Here is a 27847-nt window from a genome sequence, read left to right on the forward strand (position 1 = left end):
CACATCGTGGGTGCTGTGTGTACAGCTGCACATCGTGGGTGCTGTGTGTACAGCTGCACATTGTGGGTGCTGTGTGTACAGCTGCACATCGTGGGTGCTGTGTGTACAGCTGCACATTGTGGGTGCTGTGTGTACAGCTGCACATCGTGGGTGCTGTGTGTACAGCTGCACATCGTGGGTGCTGTGTGTACAGCTGCACATTGTGGGTGCTGTGTGTACAGCTGCACATCGTGGGTGCTGTGTGTACAGCTGCACATTGTGGATGCTGTGTGTACAGCTGCACATCGTGGGTGCTGTGTGTACAGCTGCACATGGCGCACCGAGAACGCGCGACTCCGATTCGGGAGCGTTGTTGTCATGCGCGGGCACTGTGGAGATTTAGGCGCAATCCCACGAAAATCCATTCTGGACCCCGCATCAGCTTCGCGTGTACGAGGCTCGGTGCGTTGTTTAGTGAGCTGGTTGTAAATTTCGTCTATCTGGCGACACCTAGCGACCGCTTTGAGGATATTTGGGCGACTTTTCGCCTTTGAGGAGTTTGCAACACCGACTTTTGTTTTCCTCTCGCCACCGCACGGGTCTAAATGTGTCCACAGGACGCGGGGTCAGGGTCAGAGCAAGGGTCAGAGTCAGTGTCACAGCCAGGGTCAGGGCCAGTGTTAGAGCAAAGGTTAAGGTCACAGCCAAGGTCACGTCCAGGACCAGCGATAGAGCAATGAATAAGGTCACCGCCAAGGTCGCTGCCAGGGTCAGGGCTAGTGTTAGAGCCAAGGTTAAGGTCACAGCCAAGGTCACGGCCAGGGTCAGTGTCACAGCCAGGGTCAGGGTCAGAGCCAATGTCAGTGTTACAGCCAAGGTCAGAGCCAGGGTCATGGCCAGTTTTAGAACCAGGCTTTGTGTTGGAGGCAGGGTCAGGGTTAACCCGATGTCAAAGGATGCTTTGTTGTATTCTTTAAATGTTGCACAAAATGTCGCATGTTAATCGTTGCAGTTGCATGTTACCGAGGCAATGAGCTCAATGGTGGCCCAGTGATTCTTAATAAATTATAAAGTTCAGGCCACGAGGCCCAACCCTCGCCCTCCTCTCTTGCCTGAGCGACCCAGCTAAGGCAACCCGGCAGAGGATCTAGGCAAGCAAAGGCGTCTTCTCGGCCTATGACTAAAAACAAAACAATCCGGTATTTTACATAAGCCATTAAAGGTGCAAATAAAGGCAGTAACATTTATATATAAAACATAATACTTAAAGTCCTGTATTACTATAAAACTGTCACGCATAAAAAAATGTTGCCACTTGGGGAAATGACCGTCACCTGAAGCGCGGTGCGAGGTTGTGCAACGGCAACATTCGAAAAGAGCAACACAGAAATCGTGGTTGCTCGCAACGTGTCTGCAGGGAAAGTCGCACCAACAGCTACGTGGGGGGGTCCTGTACGGAGATCAAACGTCCCGCTTTGGCCAGAAAAGTCCTGGTGGTGCCAGAAAGTCCTGGTGGTGCCAAAAAGTATGTCCCAACACCCAACCCCCCTAAGCTATTCTGGCTGCCAGTTGAAATATTCTGGTCTCGTGCTCGAGAGCAAACGCCGAGTAGTGAGTGAGTGGACGTGATGGGAGTCGATATACCGCCAAGTTGGTAACTTTGCAACGTGAGGGTAATGCTGTGGGTGGAGCAGGTGGAGCTGCCTTGGAAACAGGCTCCCAGCGGTCTGGCTGCCTCTTTGGTTGGGTGGGGATGGCACCACGGAGAGGAAACTTGACCGTAAACTCCAGCACCCAAAAAATTAGATTGCCATACCTTGCCAGCGGTTTATGAGCCGACTGGCCAACCAAATGCTAACCATTAACCGTAACCAGCTAGTATGTCAAATTAGTACGAGCAATAACCCCTTACCAGCCACTACCGCTAGTCCTCCCACAGACTCCAACTCTTAACAGACCACCAGCTCCTCGTACAAACACGGTCACTGTCCATAACTAGCTAACTAGCCACTCCGGCAGATCAAAAACATCCCAAGGGGGGATGGCAGTTTAAAAATGTCAAGCTGTTTAAACAGGGCCCGACATTAATAACCACCCCTCCCCCAAAATAATACATATTTGGGGTCTCAAAGGAGGGGGGGGGGGAGATTAACCCCCATTGCCCCCCACTAACCACTAGCCCTCTCACTAACCTAACCTCACCATAAATATACCAACCCTGCCAAATCACTCTAATTCTATGTAACTAGCCAACCAGCTAGCCACGAGTATTACCCCTCACACCAACCTTAACCCTAAACCGCAAATTTTCCTTTCCACCGTTTGTTCCTTCGTCACTATCGGCGATGACTGCGTCTCCCTGCGGTGGCGATGGCCATGGGGCTGGCCTCTGTGTGCGAACAGTCACCGTCTCTACGCGCCGGAGGCATGCAACACAGACGATACAAAAACTCGCGTTTGGTCCATGGGTCACAGCCACACTCACACAGACACGGGCACGCACACGGACGGACACAGGGATGGACACGGGAGCCGCGCTTGCCGCGCACACCACACGGTTGCGATTAGTCACAGGCAGGGCCGTCCATGGGGAGGGGGGGCGGGTTTAACCATACCGTGTGGGCCCCCGACGCCTTCAAACTAAACCGGAATTATTACATCTGACACTGTGACATCGAAGCGCGGAGCCCCCCCTCCCAACCCCCAAAGCGCGGGACCTGGGGCGGTCGCCCCGATTCGCCGTACCCTAGGGACGGCTCTGGTCGCCGGACACAGGAGGTCGTGTGTGTGTTGACCCCTGACCCCTCATGTTATTGCTACACCTGTGGGGGGGGACACATGGGGCAGAGTGAAGTGGGGGGGGAGGGGGGTCATTGGTGGTTCTTGTACGCCCCGAATCCCAGCCGCCCCTCTTCTCACGGCGTCATAGGCTCACTTACCAACGGGCCCTGTTCACGGATCCACATACGTCACTGAAAACACAGCAAGGTGGGGCAGCGCTCGTATAAACTACAATATCATGCAGCTCCATCCACGTGGGACAGCCGCGCCTGCCTGTAGCGTCAAGGGCACAGGATTAAAGGCGCAGGCCCTGCAATTGTTTGCTCACGCCACTGCTCGCAGAAGGATCTCCACTACAGAGAGCTCTCGAAGAGTGATATTTGGCCTACTCTTCCAGCCTGGCCAGACTTCTTGGAAGAGGTGTGTACCCATCACCACGTGCGACCTGTGGCGCAGAATGTCCCGTGGATGTTCAATGATCGCCCCCTGTGTGTCGATCGCAGGACACAGGGGCGGCTGTCCCACAGGATATGGATGTGTTTCGCTCCCCGTTGGCTCAAATTCCGTACCATAAGTCGTACCGAGGGCATCGCGTCCGCTCACGAACGTCGCTACGTTCCGCTAGCCGCGGCTTAAAATTAAAATAATTCCGTCACGAATTTCAACGTTCGGCCTCGACTGCAGTGACCAGCGATCTCTCTCGCACGCGTGCGCAGAGACACACGCGCACGCACGCGCGCACACACACACACAAACGGTCAGCCCACCAATAAAATAACATCACAACTCGTCAAACACCCATCCACCCGCCCGCCAGCTCCCCCATCCTCCCACCAAACCACCACCCCCCTTGTCCCCGAGTCCCTGAGACCCCGGGTGGGGGGCCAAGGGAGTGACTCTCTTCTCCCGTCCAAACCCCGTTGGGTTGGGGCGAGGGCCCGGCCTGGTTGCAGTGTGGCCCCAGGATAGGCCCAGGGTGGCTCGACGTGGCTTGGCGTCGTCACTGCAGCATGTTCTTTATCTGTTTGCACGACGTCTCGTCGTTGATATGTCGTGTCGTGTACCTTGGGAGAAACGACAAAAGAGATGCTCAGCTGTTGGCACCACTGGATGTGAATACAGGATTCAGACACCTCTGGTTATTGTATTTACCGTATGGAGCCAACCGTGCTAAATCGGGGGTGTGGGGGGAAGGACAACAAACTAAATCGGAATAAAAAATGTATTCTCAATCGTAATGAGTTAATGTTCTCAGCCCAATCACCAACGACTCACAAAGTGACCTGTAGAGACTCACACAGACTGGGCTGTCATGAAACCGGATTCGCAAGTGTTAGTTGCTCGTCCCAGCCCAGGCACCAGTGACTGCACAACAACATCTCATTATGTTCAATTAAGACTTTTTATTTAATAATAACGATCGCACTGCACATCCTTTGGAATTGACGGTCCCTCTAGCCAGCCAGCAAAACTAAAAAAAAAATCTACATCCTTTTTAAAATCCACTGCTGGATGAAGGCCTTTCCAGGATGGATGCGCCTCGCTCCCTGTGTCGGTCAAGGGGGTTGTTTCACGATACCTCAACACGGTGGTCCGTGCGGATTGGGACCAATTCAGATGTCCTTCACCACAGACGTCCATGGTCAGGAATCAAACCAAGGTTGTTGGATTCATAAGCACAGCGCGCTAACCACTGAGTCACCACTCCACCGTTGTTACCCAAGTTGTTACCTGAGTGCGTTCAGAAGCCCCTCCACACTCGCCTGGGGCTGCTCCTTCAGCACCTTAATGCAGCCCTTCATCTGTGGACAGCACGCACAGCACACACAGTACAGGCATTACATGGAGCACACACAATGCACACAGCACACACCTTACACAGAGCACATACATTACATACGCCACACAGTACACACAGCACAGCATGTAAAGCACACGTTACATTTAGTATACAAATGTAGAGCACAGACAGCACGCACAGTAAACAGTGGCATACAGCACAGGCCACATGTAGAGCACATGCACCTCGCCCTCGAGGAACACTGGAGCCTCGTTAAAGATCCGACGGCCGATCAGCAGCCTCCTCCTGTCCGGGTGGCCGTGGGTGATTCTAAACCTGCGCCAGGGATTCCCACGGCCCACCTGGACTCTATCCGATGACGCACGAGTGGCGACGCGTGTATATTGTTGTACGTATGTTGAACTTCTTTCGCACCGCGCGTACGCAGCCAGCCGTGCTAATCGGAGGCGCGACGATTGCAAGACGACGATGACCACTCACTCCAGCTGCGCAGGCGAAACACCGCGGCGCGAAGAGTCGCCATTCAGATTTCACTTCGTCTTCCCGGCGGGATGACACAAACGTTCGATCCGCTTCCGATGATGTCATGTTCTTTGACTGGCTCGTTAAACGCGATCTCACCACCCATCATCTTCTGTCGCTATTTCCACACGACAGGAGACGACCATCCCCCCCCACCCCGTCTCCACTCACGTCCAGCTTGGAGGTCTTGGCGAAGGCCCCGACTGGGTGGACGTGGTCGTAGAGGATGATGAGGCCCACCATGACACGCAGGCAGAAGAGCATCGAATCCTCGCTGCCAAACCGACACCGGTACTCCCTGTGGAAGATCCACCACCACAACCACACAAAACAACCTACTTGCTGCACTGCCCAGCTTACTACACGAGCCTCTGGCCGTGCGTTGTATTGTGGCTGGGCGTGGTTGTGGTGGTGTTGTGCTGTTTAAGTTGTGTTGTGCTGGTCTGATGGTGTTGTGGTGATGTTGTTATGGTGGTTAAGTTGTGTTGTGGTTGTAGTGGTTGTGTGGTTGTTGTTGCAATAGCAAGTGGAAGTTCACGGCGTATCCAGCATGGCGCCTAGCTCAGGATCGCCATGGTGGTGTAGTGTTTCCGTGTTGTTGTTTACTAGTATTGTTGTGGTGTGGTGTTGTTGTTTACTAGTATTGTTGTGGTGGTGGTGGGCCCGCTCACAGCGTGTCCAGCATAGCCTTGCACAGGCCTGCCATGGTGGTGTAGTGTTGTTGTTGTGAACTAGAATTGTTGTGGTGTAGTTGTGTAGTCGTATTGTTGTGGTGTGGTGTTGTTGTGTACTAGTATTGTTGTGGTCTTGTTGTGTACTAGTATTGTTGTGGTATAGTGTTGTTGTGTACTAATATTGTTCTTGTCTCGGTGTTGTTGTTGTGGTGGTGGTTGTGAGCTCACGGCGTGTCCAGCATGGCCTTGCACAGGCTCGCCATGGTGCTCAGGCAGTCCGTCGTGTTCTCCAGAGGCACCACCGACTCGTGCTGCACCAACAACCCCCACCCCCAATCCGTGCATTACAAACAAGACCAAGGCTCAACACTGCAATTCATTATCTCGTCGCATAGAAATGTATACACTCTGTAGAGCAGCGTTCTTCATTGCAAGGCCCGTGGGCCACTGGCGGCCCCTGATGGCCTTTGATGCGGCCCCCGACAATACAGAACGAGTGAATAACCCCCCCACTATCATCATCGTCGTCGACGTGCTGCTGTCAACCCCCAATGGTTTCAACTGTGTGGCGACCCTCACACTGGCGATGTCTTATCGGCGAAAGTGCCCCCCGCCCCCCTCTGAAAATTAGTGAAGAACACTGCCGTAGTAGTGCCTTATTGCAAGGCGCGTAACAACAATTAGAAAATTACACGTAAGATGATAGTGGTTGAGATATTTAAGAGTAGTGGGGTTGTTGTTGGTGGTGTAGTTTTGGTGACAGAAACAGGCGGGAGTGGTTGAGGAGGGGTTGAGGTAGGCCTGGTCGTGGCTGGGGGAGAATGTTGGCCTACTCTTCCACGCAGGGCCCGACGCCCTAAACAAAAATGGCTTGCTTGCGGTTCTCAAGGGCTCTGTTTTCTAGCAGTGCCACCGTAATTCTGGACTGTAGCGCCGTTTCCACTTCCCGTTTTTGTGCAAGTACGACTGAAAAAAATACCAAGCGAACGTGGAACCTTGGGGCCCAATGTTGGCCCAACGTTGGTTCTGACCACGTGCCAACCTTGGCTCAACGTTGGCTCAACGTTGGCACGTTTACTGGAGTGCAGTTAAAATGAAGTTCAGTGCAGTTGCATAGGTTCAGCTCCTGCAGCTGAGTTGTCTCCCTCGTGTTCTTGTACATATAATAGTAAAATCATAAACTGCATTTGCATCACCATTTCTAAGGTTAATAAATAGCTCAGTGGCATTGAATTATCCAGTTTCGTTGTGATCTCTATTTTTGAATCAAAGCACACACAATAAATTGTCAACGTACCTTGAACCGTACGTAGCTGACTGTACCAATCGGTGGTGCTAATATGTTGTACACGTCTAAGCGTGTAAAACATTATTTTGTATGATGAACAAGTGTTGCAACGTTTGCAAGTGAAATCACTAATTAAATTGTTCATTTAAACCACAGGGTGGCGCCACCATCACCACCACCAACATCAACATCATGACCATGACAACCAGCATCATCAACATCGTCATCTTCAACATCAACACCACCACTACCACCATAACTATCACCGCCACCACAATCATCAACATCATCATCACCATCATCACTACCATCATCACCACTACCACAACCATCATAAACATCAACAAGCATAATCACCAGCATAACCACCATCATCAACAAAAACCAACATAACCACCAACAATCACCACTGTCATTAACACCATCACTATCATCATAACCACCACCACCCAAATAATGAACATCAACACAACCAAAATCACCACCACCACCACTACGAGCTCTACCACGTGGTCCCGTGCCGTACCTCTGAGACGAATCTGGTGGTGGCGTTGCTCAGCGTCTTGAGCATGGGCGTTGACTCGGCGTAGAAGAGCGACATTCTGTTCGCCATCTCATTGCTCACCTCCGCCTCCGTGCCAGCCTAGCGCAGGGCATGCGTGGGTAGGGTGCGCAGGGTGGTACAGCGTGGGTATTGTGGGATAAGGATGGTACGCGTGGATGGGGTGGATGGGGTGGGTGGGGTGGGTAGGGTGGTATGCATGGATGGTGTTGGAAGGGGTTATTAGGGTGGTACGCGTGGATGGGGTGGTACGTTTGAGCAAAGTGGTACACGTGGGTATGGTAGGGCAATGGTGGTATACGTGGATATCGTGTGTAGGGTGGTACGCGTGGATAGGGTGGTACGCATGGATAGGGTGGTACGCGTGGATAGGGTGGTACGCGTGGATGGGGTGGGTAGGCTGGTACAGGTGAGCAGAGTGGTACGCATGGGTATGGTGTGGCGAGGGTGTACACGTGGGCGAGGGTGGCATGTGCCATACTCACGTTGCTGTTGGTCATGCGCATGCGACTCAGGGTTCGGCGGTAGAAGCTGAAGTCGTTCTGAACGGATGGGTTTGTCATCTGCAGAGCACACCCCACGGTACACACACCATGGTACACACCATGCACCGTGATACGCACCCTACACACAACACTGTAGATACCCTGCACACGTGAGACACTACGGTACACACCACGGTACACTCTGAACAATGGTAAACGGTGAACTATGTTAAACGGCGATGCATGGTAAACTGCAACCCCGTGGTAAACTGCGACCCGTGGTAAACGCGGTTACCTTGAGTTCATCGAACTGCAGGGTGAAGTGCAGGATCTGAGCGAACTGCTTGGCGAGCGCCTGCTCCCGCTCCAGGTGCTGCACGGGGGTGCAGGGGGGAGCCGTGAGCACTTCCAGCAGCCGCACCATGGCTCGCTCTGGGGGGCAGACGGGGGGGGGGGAGAGACGGGAGAGGGGGGGGGAACTCACGTTAGGGCGGAGAGGGGGGCACGGGACCTCCCCCCCAACCACGCCACCCCACACGTCGCCTAGAAAAATCACTCTAAATTCCACTCCCCGCGTCTGTCCATGTCTCTCCCCGTCTTCTTGCGCCTCCTCTCTGTCTTCCCGTGTCCCTGTGTCTCACTCTCCCCCCATGTCTCCCCGTGTCTCACTCTCCCCCCTTGTCTCCCTGTGTCTCACTCTCCCCCCATGTCTCCCTGTGTCTCACTCTCCCCCTGTGTCTCCCCGTGTCTCACCGTCTCTTCCTGTATGTCCCCGTGTCTCCCCGTGTCTCCCCGTGTCTCCCCGTGTCTCACTCTCTCCCCATGTCTCCCCGTGTCTCCCCGTGTCTCACTCTCCCCCCATGTCTCCCCGTGTCTCACTCTCTCCCCGTGTTTCTCTATTAATCCCCGTTTCATCACGTGTCTCATTGTGTTTTCCCATGTCTCTCTGTGCATCACTCTCCCCCCATGTCTCTCCGTGTCTCACTCTCTCCCCGTGTCCCACTATCTCCCCGTGTCTTTCCGTCTCTTCCTGTATGTCCCCGTGTCTCCCCGTGTCTCCCCGTGTCTCACTCTCTCCCGGCATCTTCTCGTGTCTCCCCGTTTCCCCGTCTCTCTCCGTGCCTCACTCTTCCACCCGGCGTCTCTCCGTGTCCCACTCTCTCCGCGTGTCTCCCCGTGTGTCTCCGCGTGTCTCCCCCGTTGTCGTCTCCCCGTGGCGTCGTCTCACCGAGCTGCACGGAGAACTCGTAGAAGCCCTTGAGTTTGGAGACGAGGGGACACACGGCCGCCCAGACGCGGCTCTGAGCTGCCTCGTCCTCCGGGTGGGAGATCGCCTGGGGGAGGGAGACGCGGGAGACGCGGGAGGGGCGTGGGGGGGACATGGGGGGGGGGGGGCACGTGAGGATATGGCGAGACACGAGGAGACACAAATACATGGGGATACACTGGCACCCATAGTGAGAGGGACAATGAGACGCGGGGATACATGGGGTTGGAACTGTGGGGTCCATGGGTGTGCGCGTAGGGTCTCTGTAGGGGTGTGTAGGGGTCTATCTGGGTGTCTATTGGGGTGTAGGGTTCTGTATAGAGGTCTGGGTAGGGGTGTGTGTGGGGGTCTCTGCAGGTGTGTGTAGAGTTCTGTATATGGGTCTGTGTAGTGGTGTGTGTGTGTGCGCGGTTCTGTGTAGGGGTCCATAATAAGGGTGTTTGGGTTAAATCACGTAAGTATAAATGTGTCATAACCCTCCACCACCCGACACAGCCAATAAGGTTTGTCACGTAAACAACGCGCCAATTAGTTTACTACTTCAGCCCACCGGTGTGCTGGAGAGTAAATCCACAACATTTACAATGTGGGTACCGTGACGTTTCGCTGGTAAGCAGCATCGGGTGATTTACGTCACAAACTTTACTGGCTGTGTCGGGTGGTGGAGGGTTACGAAACACTTATACTTACGGCGATCTAACCCAAAAAACCTTTATTATGAATAATTTTGGTGGCGAAAGCCTCCTGCGTGTTACACCGTGCAGGGGTCTCTGTCGGGGTCTGCGGGGGGTGGCATACCTCCCGTATCTCGCTCCCCGCGCCCGGGTAGTCCCTGAGCTCGGACAGCAGCGTCTCGGCCACCGAGAGAACGGCGTTCACCTCCTCCCAAACGTCGCGCTCCGCCTCGCTCGGCTCCGCGTCTACACAGCACACCACCGCACACCACCGCTCACCACCGCTCACCACCGCATTCCTCACTGCAGTGTCCATAGGGAACCACGCACGCCACGCACCACCACCCACGTTGCACACCGCATGCTGAACCCCGCACTCCACGCACCATGCACCACAAGCACCACACGCAAAACACCTCGCACGGCTGTACACGACTACACACCGCACCATGCACCACACACACCGCACACCACACCACCCACACTGCACATTGCCCCACAACCACTCATCAGATATAACATACCACACCAACACAGGCACAGCAACAACCGCACACCACACCGCCCCACCCCAAGCAGTAACGCGCACACCCACCAGACGACATCACAACACACTGAACCACACAAGACACCTTATGTCCCCCCGTGTGTCCCCCCCCTCCCCCTCCATATCCCCAAGTGTCCCCATGTTCCCGTGTGTCTCTGTGTTACCATGTGCCCACGTGTCCCCGTGTATGTCTGTGTATCCATGTGCCTGTTTGCCCCGGTGTCTGTACCCATGTCCCCGTGTGTCCCCGTGTGTCTCTGTGTTACCATGTACCCACGTGTCCCTTGGTGTCCCTGTATAAGCATTTGTCCCTGGTCTCCACGTGTTCCCCATGCATTCGCTCCTGTATATCCACGTGTCTCTGTGTGTTCCTGTGCGTCCCTGTGTCTTCGTGTGTCCGTGTGTCTCTGTGTGTCCATGTCTGTCCTCACTTGACCCAGTGCCCCTCTATCCCCGTGCCCCCGTGTGTCCCCTCTCACTCTCAAAGTCCAGGAAGAAGTTGGGCCCTTCGTGCTCCAAGTCGGGGCTGTTGAGAACCTTGAGTAGATTCCCCATGATGGAACCTGGAGACATCATCGCCATGAGTATCACCATTCCCACCAACACATCACCATCGCCACACACTCGCCATCGCCACCGCCACACCATCATTATCACCACACCGTTACCACCACAAACATCATCACCATCAAAACAATCACTGCACCATCAGCAGTTGCGGATCCGGTGGGGGGGGAGGCGATGGGTAAGATGCCCCCCCCCCCTTGAGACCCCCGAGATATTGATATTTTATTGATATTTGCCCGAGACATCACATCTCGCTCCACCATCACAATACCCACCATCAGAACACGACACCATTAAAACACCATCATATTATCTTCACTATACCACCACAATCACCATCATCTCACTACACCGTCACTAATACATTACCTACATCAAGCGCTGTTTGCGAGAACCTATGAAGGCTGCACGATGTAAGAGGTGGGGTAGGGCGGTGATGTGTAGTATAACCAGTACCACGTCCGGCCGCCTTCGTCTCCCCAGTAGTGATTGATGCTTACACACCACACTGGGGGTACACATTTCGGGCTGAGTCAACCTAGGAGAGAGGCCCAGGACCATGTTCCGATAAAAATTTCCATTGTAAAGCGTGAACCGGAGTTGAACCCGGTTGGCCACGTTTGTAGTGCGGTGGGAAAACCCCACTGCACACGAAGACAAAGATCCCCCGTATAGCCTCAACAGACTGTTGGGGCAGGTGCTGTTAGCGAACACCTATGAAGGCGGCACAGCACACGAGGGGGTGGGTGACCAGCACCACGGCCGACCGCCTTTATCTCCCCAGGTACAATGAGACACGCACATTCGTACGCTCACGCTGACATAGAGTCGACCCTAGGTGAGGCCCAGGGGCCAGTTCAGATCATCGTCACTGATGTTGATGGTGCAACGTGAGCAGGAATTGAACTTGGGTCGCCAGGTCCACAGCGCAGCGCGTCAACCACTGCGCCACCGCTCTCCACACATACACAAAGACACACCCTTACAGACGTATGCATTCACGTATACATAAATGTACAGAGTACACACAAAGACACGCACACAAACACACTCAGCTGTCAATCATCCCGGAACTGTGCCCACGCGCTCCAGGTGTTTCCTCGCGAGTCACGTGATCACCCGCACCCCTGCCCCTCTCTCCCCCTCCCTTCCTCCTCTCCACTCCACATTAATAGACCAAGACCGCGTCCTCATCGCACGACTGTGCGCGGGTGTGAGTGTGGGAAGCGGTCGTGCAGCGGTTAGCGCGCTGCGCTACGAACCCGCGACCCAAATTCGATTCCAGCTCACGGCCACCAACACCCAGTGACGATTATCTGAACTGGTCCTGGGCCTCCCCTAGGTCGACTCAGCCTCAAATGAGTACCTGGTGCGGTGTCTAATAATCACCAATGGGGAGACAGGCGTGGTTGCTGGCCACCCACCCCTTTGTGTGTCATGCCGCACCTTCATAGGTGACACTCGCTAATGACACTTTTTTTACGTGCGACCTTTGTCTTTGTGTGTGTGCGTGTAATTAGTTTACATGTAGTGTGTGGCACAATGTACCCTTTGGTGTCGGGGTTGGCAACCTGGGGTTCCAGAACCGCATGCGGCTCTTTAAAGACTGCTCCTTCGTGACGTCGCTTAAGAAGCCATCACCTCGAAATCACCCCACATTGCATTGTGTCTCTTGAAATATTGAGGTGTTTGTTTTTTAGCGAATACGAAAAAAAATGGCTCATTGTTATTCTGGTTGCCGACCCCTGCTTTAGTGTGTAGCATTTATGGTGTGCACTAGCGTGTGATGTAAAGTAGTGTGCAGTGTAATGCGTGTGGAAAATAGTGTAATGTTTCGTTTTATAAAGCGTCGTTCATGGAAATTGCATCTCACACGACCCAAAAACCACGAAAAGAACACCCAAAAAGGCTCGTGCTGGAGGCCCCAGCTGGGCAGGCATTATGACGTCTTCCGACCAACCACAAAATCCTACTGCGATTGGCCACGTGGAATGTTCAAACACATTGTGGAGGAGAGGCTGCCTTTCCTGTTGTCGGGAGCTGGGCCGGTACCGTCTGAACCTCTGTGGAATAAAGTAAATCCGAGGGAATGGTTCTGGCTTCGGTCAACATGAGGGGTGGACAGTCCTTCACTCGGGGTTGGAAACTGCCAAACAAATAAGGAGTGGCTCTTCTTTTCGACAAAATAATGGAGGTGGTGTTGTAACGTGGCGGCGAGGTGTGCGAAGCTGCTAAATTCTGGCTCTTGTGGCCTCGCCTCCCCATAAATGAGGCAATGAAGATTCGTGTTGGTGTTTTACGCTTCCACTGAAGATGAACATCAGTGGAGGGATGCAATCAAGAGCTGATGAGTCAGATGCCTTCTATCACGTCCTGACCCAGGTGCCAGGTAAAGCCCGAGTGCGTCTTGGTGGACGCACCTGGGTTGGATTGCTTGTAAGGCATGGGCCATATCAGTTCAATGACAATGGTAGGAGGCTGCTAAACATCTGTACAGCCCATGGACTTGTAATCACAAACAGAAGTTCAACTAATATCATGGATACATGCCATGTCCCAGCAAGAATATCTGTTGGACTATACATTAGTGATGGAACAGATCAGCTCTATGACAATGGTAGGTGGTTGCTAAACATCTGTACAAGCCCATGGGCTTGTAATCACAAACATAAGTTCAACCAATATCATGGATACATGCCAGGTCCTAGCAAGAATATCTGTTGGACTATACATTACAGTGATGGAACAGTGAACCTCGCATGAAGGTGATCTGCCCATTTTTGGCACAGTAGTTGGCACAGTAGAGGGCACAGGTGGTGCATCTGCCAGCTGTCTCAGTCAACCCAAAACCCCTGGGTCTGCTCCGTGACCTGCCAGCAAGCCTTCTACACTTTACGTGGCCTCAAGGTGCACCTGGCCGAGCATAAGCCGCTGTGGTGACGTCACCACCACTGTTGTGAATTCTATATATATAAAATCGCAAATCTGTCTGTCTATCTGTCTGTGTGTGTGTCTGTGTATCGGACCATACGCAGTTTCATTGGACGAAATGTCAGGGATTTGCGAGACACGATTGTTCCGGCGGTTGCCCCTGGCAACGGGTAGCGACGCATTCGCCGCGGGGTGGACGCCATTTCTAATTCCCGTTAAAAATAGGCGCACGCATTAACACGCGACTCTGAGGTAAATTCATCAAAGTTTCACGTCCTCTTCACTCCCCCCCCCACCACAATGTGTGCAATTACTATTATAGGGTCGGTAGATTATAAAATTATAGCGATTAGACAGTATTATTGTAGTGCGGGGGGGGGGGGGGGGGGGGACGGCACCCGTACCCAGCCTCAGCCGGGTGGGCAATTTAGGCGAGGCCGGAGGCTCTGCACGGTACTAGGCCTCGACACCCACCACGCGACTCTGAGGTAAATTCATCAAACTTTCACGTCCTCTTCACTCCCCCGCCACCCCAATGTGTGCAATTACTATTATAGGGTCGGTAGATAATAAAATTATAGCGATTACACAGTATTATTGTAGCGCGGGGGGGGGGGGGGTAACGGCCCCAGTACCCAGCCTCAGCCGGGTGGGCAATTTAGGCGAGGCCGGAGGCTCTGCACGGTACTAGGCCTCGACACCCCACCACACTATAGGCCGTACATACTACTGCACAGCGGCCGAGGAGATCGTGGCTGGGGGGGGCAGGGGTAGCAGCCCATCTGTGTATATATGTAAGGTTATTAAGAAATATATTTTTCACCCGGGCAACGCCGGGTACTTCTGCTAGTTCTGGTGTATGTGTGGGGAGCGATAGTGCAGTGGTCAGTGCACTGCACTGTGAAACTAGCAACCCGAGTTCCATTCCCACTCACGACCAATAACAGTGGCGAATTTCTGAACCGGTCCTGTACCTCATCTAGGTTTACTCAGCCTTAAAGAAAATGAGTACCTGGTGCGGTGTGTAAACATATGCGGTGGGGAAACAAAGGTTGCCGGACGTGGTGTTGACCACCCACCCCCTCGTGTGCCACAGTGCCGGCCTTCACAGGTGCTGCTCGCTAACAGCACTTGCTCCCAACCGTCTGTTAAGGCTACACGGGAAGCTTTGCCTTGTGTGTGCGTGGGTGTGCGGGCAGCTTGTGGATGCGCGGGCTTCCCCGTGCACATGGCGAGAGCTCTCCTGCCGGCTTCCAATTTTATACCGCAGCAGCCCCACGGGGACGTGACGACGAGACGGCGTGATGGTGGCGGTAGGGATGGGGTGGTGACGGTGAAGATAATGATAATGGTGGCGATGGTGGTGATATTGGTAGTGATGATGATGATGATGTTGGTGGTGATGGTGAAAATGATAATGGTGGTGATGGTGATGATATTGGCAGTGATGGGGTAGTGATGGTGATGTTGGTGGTGATGGTGAAAATGATAATGGTCGTGATGGTGATGAAATTGGCAGTGATGGGGTAGTGATGGTGATGATGTTGGTGGTGATGGTGAAAATGGTGAAAATGATTAAATTGATGGTGATGATGATATTGGCAGTGATGGGGTAGTGATGGCGATGATGTTGGTGGTGATGGGATAGTGATGGTGAAGATGGTGATGAGGTAGTTGATGGTGGTGGCAGGGTAGTGATGGTGAAAATGATAATGGTGATGATGATGATATTGGCAGTGATGGGGTAGTGATGGTGATGATGTTGGTGGTGATGGGGTGATGGTGAAGATGATGATAATGATGGTGATGATGGTGGTGGTGGTGGTGGTGATGATATTGGTGGTGATGGGGTAGTGATGGTGAAGATAATTATGATGGTGGTGATTGTGGTGATGATGATGTGTATGGTGATTGTGGTGATGGTGGCTGTGATGGTGGCTGTGATGGTGATGATGATGATAATGGTGGCTGTGATGGTGTAGTGGTTGATCGGAAGGATGATGATGATAGCGACTGGTGGGGTAGTTAATAGGGTTTATTTTTGCGCAGGTAAAACCCATTGGGTTAAAGAAGCCTGTTTCCAACAGCAAACAAAAAACGGTGAGGGGGGCGCGTGAGCGTCCCGTGAGTGACAGGCACCTCTCTCTCTCTGTGTTACACAACCGCGTGTACGTGCCCAATTATCACTTAATTAGCATATAATTAGCATATCATTATGCACGAGCGTTGCGGGGAGGGTGATGTCGGGAGGAATGGCGAGCTAGAGAAGATGATGGTAGTGGTGGTGATGATGGTAGTGGTGGTGGTGATGATGATGGTAGTGGTGGTGGTGATGGTAATGGTGGTGATGATGGTAGTGGTGGTGATGATAATGGTAGTGGTGGTGATGATAATGGTAATGAGAATGGTGATGGTAGTGGCGGTGGTGATGATGATGATGGTAGTGGTGGTGATGAAGATGGTAGTGGTGAAGGTAGTGGTGGTAATGATGATAGTAATAGTGACGATGATGGTGATGATGGTGCTGGTGATGATGGTGGTGATGAAGATGATGGTGGTGCTGATGATGATGATGGTGGTGGTGGTGAAGATAATATTGGTGATAGTGCTGGTGATGATGATGGTGGTGAAGATAATGGTGGTGGTGGTGAAGATAATGGTGGTGATGGTGCTGGTGATGATGGTGTTGGTGATGATGATGGTGGTGGTGGTGGTGAAGATAATGGTGGTGATGGTGCTGGTGATGATGATGGTGGTGATGGTGCTGGTGATGATGATGGTGAAGATAATGGTGGTGATGGTGCTGGTGATGATGATGGTGAAGATAATGGTGGTGATGGTGCTGGTGATGATGATGGTGGTGATGGTGCTGGTGATGATGATGGTGGTGGTGAAGATAATGGTGGTGCTGGTGATGATGATGGTGGTGATGAAGATGATGGTGGTGATGATGATCGGGTGATTTAAGGGTTGCCCCCCCTCCCCGCCCCTACACCCCGGAGAGTCTTGTCCGTCACTGGGGGTGCTCTCCGCGGCCTCTCTGCGGGGGGCCCAAGCGTGCCACCTGAGCCCCCCGCCCCCCACGGTGATTGTGGCAGACACGACAGCGTGCACTGTACAAGCACAGACACAGATCCCCTGTATAGCTTCTAACACGCAGGCTTTCGCGACCAATATCCATGATAATAGAGGTGAGGTTTTATTTAGTAAGGTTCGTCACGTGTACAGGACGTGCCAATTCGTCACTAGGACAGCACACACACGGTCTGTGTGTGTGTGTTGGAGAGAAAATGTTGTGGATTTACTCTCCAACACGGGCGGACGAGGAGGGCCGCCTCCACTTTACATTCAGGAGCCGACTGGAGATCTTCTTACACGCAGCAGCCCCCCGTCAAGGACCCCAACACCTAGCGGTGATGCCCCCCCTTCCACCCCGGCTATAGAACTCCCCACTGATGCCCCCCCCAGTTGTAGAACTCCCTACTGATGCCCCCCCCCCCAGTTGTAGAACTCCCCACTGATGCCCCCCCCCCCAGTTGTAGAACTCCCCACTGGTGCCCCCCCCCCCCCCCCAGTTGTAGAACTCCCCACTGATGCCCCCCCAGTTGTAGAACTCCCTACTGATGCACCCCCCAGTTGTAGAACTCCCTACTGGTGCCCCCCCCCCCCAGTTGTAGAACTCCCCACTGATGCACCCCCCAGTTGTAGAACTCCCCACTGATGCCCCCCCCCCAGTTGTAGAACTCCCTACTGATGCCCCCCCCCCCCCAGTTGTAGAACTCCCTACTGATGCCCCCCCCCCAGTTGTAGAACTCCCTACTGGTGCCCCCCCCCCCCAGTTGTAGAACTCCCTACTGGTGCCCCCCCCCCCCCCCCAGTTGTAGAACTCCCCACTGATGCTCCCCAGTTGTGGAACTCCCCTCTGATGCCCCCCCCCAGTTGTAGAACTCCCCCCTGATGCCCCCCCCCCCAGTTGTAGAACTCCCCACTGGTGCCCCCCCCCCCCCCCAGTTGTAGAACTCCCCACTGATGCCCCCCCAGTTGTAGAACTCCCTACTGGTGCCCCCCCCCAGTTGTAGAACTCCCTACTGATGCCCCCCCCCAGTTGTAGAACTCCCCACTGATGCCCCCCCCCCAGTTGTAGAACTCCCTACTGATGCCCCCCCCCCCAGTTGTAGAACTCCCTACTGATGCCCCCCCCCCCCAGTTGTAGAACTCCCTACTGATGCCCCCCCCCCCCCCCAGTTGTAGAACTCCCCACTGATGCCCCCCCCCAGTTGTAGAACTCCCTACTGGTGCCCCCCCCCCAGTTGTAGAACTCCCTACTGGTGCCCCCCCCCCCAGTTGTAGAACTCCCTACTGATGCCCCCCCCCCCCAGTTGTAGAACTCCCCACTGATGCCCCCCAGTTGTGGAACTCCCCTCTGATGCCCCCCCCCCAGTGTAGAACTCCCCACTGATGCCCCCCCCTCCAGTTGTAGAACTCCCCACTGATGCCCCCCCCCCCCAGTTGTAGAACTCCCCACTGATGCCCCCCCCAGTTATAGAACTCCCCACTGATGCCCCCCCCCAGTTGTAGAACTCCCCACTGATGCCCCCCCCCCCAGTTGTAGAACTCCCCACTGATGCCCCCCCCCCCAGTTGTAGAACTCCCTACTGGTGCCCCCCCCCCCAGTTGTAGAACTCCCCACTGATGCCCCCCCCCAGTTGTAGAACTCCCCACTGATGCCCCCCCTCCCAGTTGTAGAACTCCCTACTGGTGCCCCCCCCCCCCCCCAGTTGTGGAACTCCCCACTGATGCCCCCCCCAGTTGTAGAACTCCCCACTGATGCCCCCCCCCCCCAGTTGTAGAACTCCCCACTGATGCCCCCCCCCCAGTTGTGGAACTCCCCACTGATGCCCCCCCCTATTTGTAGAACTCCCTACTGGTGCCCCTTGAAACACTTTTCTTCTATTCAATGAAACATTGTTTTAAGGCTTCACCCTTTCTGGCATAAACGCAGAGATCTGTCAAGAAGTTGTTCTCAAACGCCCCGTAGACACCAATTTGCGAGGCATCATCGAGTCTGCATTCACCGCACAGACTTGGGGGTCAATGGAGGTCGCCAAAAGGCGACCAGCACCAAGACAATGCACACACCCAGAGCATTGACACCTCGGATACATAAATCAAAGGGGTCGTCCCATAGATGACTTTCTTCAGAATCGCTTCGTGCCTCCCTGGCTCTTATTCTGCCCCCCCCCCCCCCCCCAGGTTTATTCTTTAGTTTCATTGTCGGGCGCCTTGAGACGTGATTGCGAAAGGCACCAAATAAGGGCAAATTCATATTATTATTTAGAGAGTTTCCCCCAAAGGAGTGGAGTGACGTCACGACCACAAGCGCGAAGTTCCGAAAATAGTTTAGAGTTTGTTCCAGGAGGCCGAACACCACGAAGACCGCTTTACCTCGCGATCAACGCTTTACCTCGCGATCAACGCTTTACCTCGCGATCAACGCTTTACCTCGCAATCAACGCTTTACCTCGTGAACAAAGTCAAAGACACAGGCGCGTGTACTTGCACCAAGTATTTAACGGACTGCTGGAAAGTAAACGTGACGACGTTGAGCCAACAAGTTGGCACGTGTAGTTGGAACCGTTGGCCCAACGTTGGCTCAACGTCGGCACGGCGCACTATCGATTAACTCAACGTGTTCATCAATAACACCGTGACCTTAAAATGGACAACAGGCGACGTCTTGGGCAATGGCCCTTCTTCAGAGCGCATTTAGAGAAGGGTCACCGCCAAAATCGTCGTCCAGTATATGTATATTTTTAAGGGCACGCAGTGTTATTAACTAATGTGTTGTTGTTGTTTGTGCACCACTGCCAACGCAGCAGCATCACCAAATACTCAAAATCACATTTGGTATTTACTAAGCGCATCATCATCGTCATGATGATCATGACAATGACGATGATGATCATCATCATCATCATCCATGATCAATCCACTGCTGGGTGAGGGCCTGCCCAAACCGTCGTGGTTCAACCCACCGAGTGGCCACGCGGGGGCCTATTCCATGGCACGGAGCGAGCACTTTGGGAGGTTTGTCTTTGAGACAGGAACCAGAGCGACCTTAGGGGGAAATAAGTATAACCCGTAAAAACAAAGTTTTTCACTATAAATCCTTTATATGCGTGGCGGCTAGAGTCCTCTCGTCCTCTGGCTTGAGATGGCTGCCACCTATGGGTCAGATGATTGTCTGCCAGTATTAAGCAATTGGTAATTAAATATTTAATTTGTTTTCCCTAAACAGTGTAAAATTTTGGAATTTTTTTTCACGAACATTAATTGTCTCGCACAACGAGTCTGTGTGCAAAATGTCAGCTCGATTGGATCACGGGAAGTGGGTTAAAAAAACGACCGAAAGATTTGCACGGTCGTAAGCAAGCAAGCAAGCACGCAAGCACGCAAGCAAGCAAGCAAGCGAACTTAATATAAAGGATTTAAAAAGCAAGGGAACGTTGGACTAACGTTGGACCAACGATGGCCTAACACTGGATCAACGGCTCCAACTACATGTCAACGTTGATCCAACGTTGGTCCAAACACATGCCAACGTTGAGCAAACATTTGCATGGTGACTGGGGGAAATACTTGTTTCGTAAAAAATGGGATAGGTGACTGAGATCCTGACCACAAGGGGTTCATCGCCAGGTGTTGGTCACGGAACCGGACAGGAGGCTCCGTGGTGGGGCGAGCGGCTCGCAATCTGAAGGTCGTGAGGTCAACTCCTGCTTGGCTTGGGGGGGGGATGGAGAGGTGGTTGGCTCAGCCCATGAACACTCCAGTGTCCATAAAATGAGCGCCACGCTTTGGGGAAGTCCACAGTCGGTTTTGTCTGATGGACACATTCTGCATCGCGCCATAGAAACGTGGATGGTCCACCATTGACTCGACAGATAAGCACCGCCTCAATGGACATTTGAGCAGAAGAAGCATGTCTTGGGACCACCTCGTTCACCCTCGTTTCGTCAGGCCCGTAACAAAGACAAAGATCCTCCTATAGCCTTAACAGACTTGGGGCAAGTGATGTTAGGGAGCAATACCAATTATATTATGAAGGCTGGCACGACACACGAGGGGGTGGGTGGTCAGTACCACACACACAAACAATCTCATACACTTAGACACACACACTCATACACAAAGACACACTCATACACACACACACTCATACACTAACACACACACACACTCATACACTAACACACACACACACACTCATACACTAACACACACATTCACACACTCATACACTAACACACACATTCACACACTCATACACTAACACACACACACACTCATACACTAATACACACACACACTCATACACTAACACACACATACACACACTCATACACTAATACACACATTCACACACTCATACACTAACACACACACACTCATACACTAAGACACATACACACACTCATACACTAAGACACACACACACTCATACACTAACACACACACACACACTAATACACACACACACTCATACACTAACACACACATTCACACACTCATACACTAACACACACACACTCATACACTAACACACACACATACACTAACACACACACACACTCATACACTAACACACACACACACTCATACACTAATACACACATTCACACACTCATACACTAACACACACATTCACACACTCATACACTAACACACACACACTCATACACTAACACACACACACTAAGACACACACTCACATTCATACACTAATACACACATACACTAAGACACACACACACACTCATACACTAAGACACACACACACTAAGACATACACACCCTCATACACTAAGACACACACACACTCACACACTAAAACACTAAAACACACACACACACTCACATACTAAAACACACACACACTCATATACTAACACACACACACACGTATACACTAAGACACACACACACATGTACTAAGACACACACACACACACTCACACACTAAGACACACACTTACAGAAAGCGGAAGTATTTAAATACGGAAACATAAACCCGGCTCCATCAGCGGAAAATGCACCGAGGGGTCAGAGGGAAACAGAGAGAAGTGGGGGGGACCCTGCGGTCCCCTCTCTTCCTGCCCCCATCTCTCCCTGATCCCCCGTCTCCCTGATCCACTCGTCTCCCTGATCCCCCGTCTCCCTGATCCCCTGTCTCCCTGAACCCCATCTCTCCCTGATCCCCTCGTCTCCCTGATCCCCTGATCCCCATCTCTCCCTGATCCCCCGTCTCCCTGATCCCCCGTCTCCCTGATCCCCCGTCTCCCTGATCCCCCGTCTCCCTGAACCCTCGCCCCCAGGTCTCCCTGTCTCCCTGATCCCCCGTCTCCCTGATCCCCTCGTCTCCCTGATCCCTCGTCCCCTCGTCTCCCTGATCCCTCGTCCCCAGGTCTCCCTGTCTCCCTGATCCCCCGTCTCCCTGATCCCTCGTCCCCAGGTCTCCCTGTCTCCCTGATCCCCCGTCTCCCTGATCCCTCGTCCCCAGGTCTCCCTGTCTCCCTGATCCCCCGTCTCCCTGATCCCCTCGTCTCCCTGATCTCTCGTCCCCAGGTCTCCCTGTCTCCCTGGTCCCCTCGTCCTCCGATCGCGCTATCTCCCCAGTCGCCTGTCTCCTGGTCCACTGTCTTCGTCCTCTCTCTCTCTCTCTGCTCCCTTCTCTGGTCTCAGTTCACCCCCTGGCGAGCCTCTCGTCCCCGTCCTTGGTACGGGGAGTGGACAAAAAGGTTAACAACAATTATTGAGGCATGTGGTGATCAACTCCGCCCCCCCCCCCAATGTCACTCCATCATCATCACCATCAGTACCATAATAACACCACCACCTCTACACAAAGACAAACAAAGATCCCCCGTATAGCCTGAACCTACTGTTGGGGCAAGTGCTGTTAGCGAGTAGCACCTATGAAGGCCGGCACGACACACGAGGGGTGGGTGGCCAGCACCACGCCCGACCGCCTTCGTCTCCCTAGTGGCGATGTTTTAACAAACCGCACCAGGCATCCATTTATTTAGGCCGAGTAGGCCTAGGGGAGGCTCAGGACCGGTTCTGATAATCGTCACTGGTGTTGGCCGTGAGCGGGAATCGAACTCTGGTCGCCAGGTGCGTAGCGCAGCGCGTTAACCACTACACCACCGCTCCCCTCTACACATCATCATCATCACGCCATTCCTCCTCACTCCTTACATCACCTAAAGCCTCTCCCTCCATCATCCATGCCTCTCTTTCCTATTCTCCATTCCCCTCTCATCTTCACTCCCTCTCTCTCTCACCTCCTCCACTTCTCTCTCACCTCCTCCTCTCTCTCCCTCCTCCTCTCTCTCCCTCCTCCTATCTCTCCATTCTCAATCTCTCCCTTCCCAATCCCTCCCTTACCGATGCTGCGCGCACCTTTGAGCGTAGGGGAGAAGCGGGGAGGGGGAGAGGGCAGCTATTTAATCAGAGAAGCGTGCCCCCTATGACCCCCATAGGGAGATGCGCGTGTTTGTACACACACACACAGTGTACACACACGTGTACACACACACACGTGTGTGCACTCATACATGACACCAAAAGACAAAGGTTGTTGGGGCAAGCGCTGTTAGCGAGCACCTATGCAGGTCGGAATGGCACACGCGAAGTGGGTGGCTAGCACCATGCCCGGCCGCCTTTGTCTCCCCAGTGGCGATGTTTACACGCCACACCAGGACTCATTTGAGGCTGAGTCGACCTAGGGGAGGCCCAAGACCGGTTCAGATAATCGTCACTGGTGTTGGCCGTGTGCGGGAATCGAACTCGGCCCGCCGGGTTCGTAGCGCAGCGCGCTAACCACTACACTACCGCTCCCCACACTCACACTGTCACACTCACAAAGATCCCCCGTGTAGCCTTCACAGACTGCAGGGGCAAGTGCCGTTAGCGAGTAGCACCTATGAAGGCCGGCACGGCACACGAGGGGGTGGGTGCCCAGCACCACGCCCGGCCGCCTTTGTCTCCCCAGTGGCGATGTTTACACACCGAACCAGGTACTTTTGAGGCCGAGTCGACCTAGGGGAGGCCCAAGAGCGGTTCAGATATTCAGACATTGTTATTGGTCATAGGCGAGATTGGAACCGGTTTGTATCACAGTGCGTTAACCACTGCGCCACCGCTCCCCACAGATACACATACAAGTGCACGCACACACGTGTGTATGCGCACACACAGATATACATACACACACGTACATACGAACACACGCACGCATACATACACACGAACACACGCAAAGCCACACACATACAGTGCAGGGAGCAGCTTCCTCCGACCGCAACATCCTCATAGTACACACACACGTGCACACACACGTACACACACACACGCGTACACACACACGTGTACACACACACACACGTACACACACGAGTACACACACACACGTGCACACACGTGCACACACGCACACACACACACGCGTACACACACGCGTACACGTGTACACACACGCGCACACACAACACACTTGCGTGCACACACACGCGCGTACACACACACACGTGTACACACATACACGTGTACACACATACACGTGTACACACACACACGTGTACACACATACACGTGTACACGCGCAAGCACACACACACGCGCGGATATACAAAGGCGAAGAAACTCGCACACGTGGAGTAGACACGCGCACAGATCACCCCCCCGCATCTTCTCCGGTGCAATTGCACCGCCTGCACACTCGACAGTCGTAGCCACGCGCACACACACGTCATGACACACACACACACGTAATGGCACACACGTAATTATACACGCAGACACACACGTAATGACACACACACGCAATGACACACGCACACACTCACGGAACCACACACGCACACACGTAATGACACACGCACGCTCGGGTACACATTGACACACGCGCGTGCATGAACAATCGTGTGCGCACGGAATTACCCACTACCCCCCTTCACCCCCCACACACAAAGACAAAGATCCCTCGTATAGCCTTGAAGAGACTTGGGGCAAGTGCTGTTAGCGAGCACCTATGAAGGCCGACACGGCACACGAGGGGGTGGGTGGCCAGCCAACACCACGCCCGGCCGCCTTTGTCTCCCTTGTAGCGATGATTTTACACATCGCCCCAGATTATTCATTTGAGGTTGAGTCGATCTAGCGGAGGGCCAGGACCCGGCTTTAGATCATCGTCACTCGGTGTTGATCGTGAGCGGGAATCGAACTCGGGACGGGGGTTTCGTAGTGCAGCGTAGCGCTAACCGCAGCGCCACCGCTCCCCACACGAATACATTCGCGTGCATTTACACACAACGCCTTGACACGCGCACACAACAACAACAGAGACAAAGATCCCCCATATAGACAGCCCGGGCTGTTTGTGCAAGTGCTGTTAGCGGCACACACACACACATTCATACAAAGACAAAGATGACCCCTGTAGCCTTCAGCAGACTGTTGGGGCAAGTGCTGTTAGCGAGCACCTATGAAGGCCAGCAGGAGACACGAGGGGGTGGGTGGACAACACCACGCCCGGCCGCCTTTGTCTCCCCAGTGCTGATGTTTACACCCGGCATCCTGTTACTCATTTAGGGTCGAGTCGACCTAGCTGAGACCCAGGACCGATTGAGATATATTCAGACGTTGTTAGCGTTGGTCGCGAGCGGAATTTCGAAGCTCGGATCTCCGGGTTCATTCAAAGCGCCGGGCGCAAACCACTGCGCTACCGCTCCCCATACACGCACAGAACGCGCGCACACAAACAACAACAACACATTGGCACGCAAACAATAACAACACATTGGCACGCACACACAACAACACATTGGCGCGCACACACAACAACAACACATTGGCACGCACACACACAACAACAACACATTGGCACGCACACACAACAACAACAACACATTGGCACACACAACAACAACAACACATTGGCACACACAACAACACATTGGCACGCACACACAAACAACAACACATTGGCACGCACACACAAACAACAGCACATTGGCACACACACACAACAACAACACATTGGCACACACACAACAACAACACATTGGCACACACAACAACACATTGGCACGCACACACAAACAACAACACATTGGCACGCAAACACACAACAACAACACATTGGCACACACACACAACAACAACAACACATTGGCACACACAACAAACACATTGGCACACACACAACAACAACACATTGGCACACACACAACAACAACACATTGGCACACACAACAACAAACACATTGGCACACACACACACAACAACAACAACAACACATTGGCACACACACACAACAACAGCACATTGGCACGCACACACAGAACAACAACATATTGGCACACACACACACAACAACAACACATTGGCACACACACACACAACAACACATTGGCACACACAACAACACATTGGCACAAACAACAACACATTGGCACACACACACAACAACAACACATTGGCACACACAACAACACATTGGCACACACACACAACAACAACACATTGGCACACACACACAACAACAACACATTGGCACACACACACACAACAACAAACACATTGGCACACACACAACAACAAACACATTGGCACACACACAACAACACATTGGCACACACACACACAACAACAAACACATTGGCACGCACACACACAACAACACATTGGCACACACACACACAACAACAACACATTGGCACACACACACACACAACAACAACACATTGGCACACACACACAACAACAAACAGTGCCGCGCTACCGACGGGTACCGAGCAATGGACGCGGCGCTTCGAGCAGCGCAGAGCGCGCGCTGGGGGGCGGGGGCCCGAGACGGAGCGCGCGCTGGGGGGGGGGGGCCCGAGACGGAGCGCGCGCTGGGGGGGGGGGGGGGGCCCGAGACGGAGCGCGCGCTGGGGGGGGGGGGCCCGAGACGGAGCGCGCGCTGGGGGGGGGGGGGGGGCCCGAGACGGAGCGCGCGCTGGAGGGGGGGGGGCCCGAGACGGAGCGCGCGCTGGGGGGGGCCGAGACGGAGCGCGCGCTGGAGGGGGGGGGGGCCGAGACGGAGCGCGCGCTGGAGGGGGGGGGGCCGAGACGGAGCGCGCGCTGGGGGGGGGGGGGGCCGAGACGGAGCGCGCGCTGGAGGGGGGGGGGCCGAGACGGACCTCGCTCTGCCGGGCGGCGCGGGGCTCCTTCCTGCAGGGGCGCGCGGCGGTGCCTCGAGTCGCCCGGCTTGTTCCGAGCGAGCGAGCGTGGTCCCCCGCGTCCGTCTCCCCCCTCCCTTCTTCTCCCTCCTCCTCCTCCTTCTCCCTCCTCCTCCTCCCCGTTCTCTCCTCCGGCTGCTCCCCCACCTCGCTGATCCCCTCGATTCTCCGCTCTCTTTCCTCTTCGTCGGTCTCGTCCCTCGTCCCCTCTGCTCCCTCCTCTGCTCCCTCGCCCTCCCTGCTCTCTCCTCCTCCTTGATCCCCTCGATTCTCCGCTCTCCCCCCCACCTCTATTGCTGTTCCTCTCCTCCCTCCCTCCTCTTCCTCCCTCCCCGTCGCTGCTCCCTGCCCGTTGATCCTTCGAGTCTCCGCTAGTCGCCGTCCCCGCTCCTCTCTCCACTCCTCGCCCCGGCTTCTTCCTCCTCCTCCTCCGCCCTCTGTCGCCGTTCCTCCGTCTCGGCACCCCCCACCCCCCCCCCATT

General features: G+C 53.9%; 1 protein-coding gene across 1 annotated transcript; it reads right to left on the bottom strand.

The window, feature by feature from the left end:
* Positions 1-104: 104 nt before the first annotated feature.
* On the bottom strand, positions 105-27546 carry LOC133344127 (CYFIP-related Rac1 interactor B-like). Its single transcript, XM_061554114.1, has 11 exons — positions 27327-27546; positions 11060-11143; positions 10158-10279; positions 9321-9426; positions 8388-8524; positions 8093-8170; positions 7572-7688; positions 5986-6068; positions 5255-5381; positions 4492-4562; positions 105-3824 (listed from the first exon to the last, which is right to left on the bottom strand). The coding sequence occupies exons 2-11, from the start codon at positions 11133-11135 to the stop codon at positions 3761-3763; spliced, it is 981 nt and encodes a 326-aa protein (XP_061410098.1). The 5' UTR covers positions 11136-11143; positions 27327-27546; the 3' UTR covers positions 105-3760.
* Between the last annotated feature and the right edge of the window lie 301 nt (positions 27547-27847).

The sequence above is a fragment of the Lethenteron reissneri genome, chromosome 19 (assembly GCF_015708825.2).
Source record: "Lethenteron reissneri isolate LAM-NWPU_2019-01 chromosome 19, ASM1570882v1, whole genome shotgun sequence".
NCBI classification, from domain to species: domain Eukaryota; kingdom Metazoa; phylum Chordata; class Hyperoartia; order Petromyzontiformes; family Petromyzontidae; genus Lethenteron; species Lethenteron reissneri.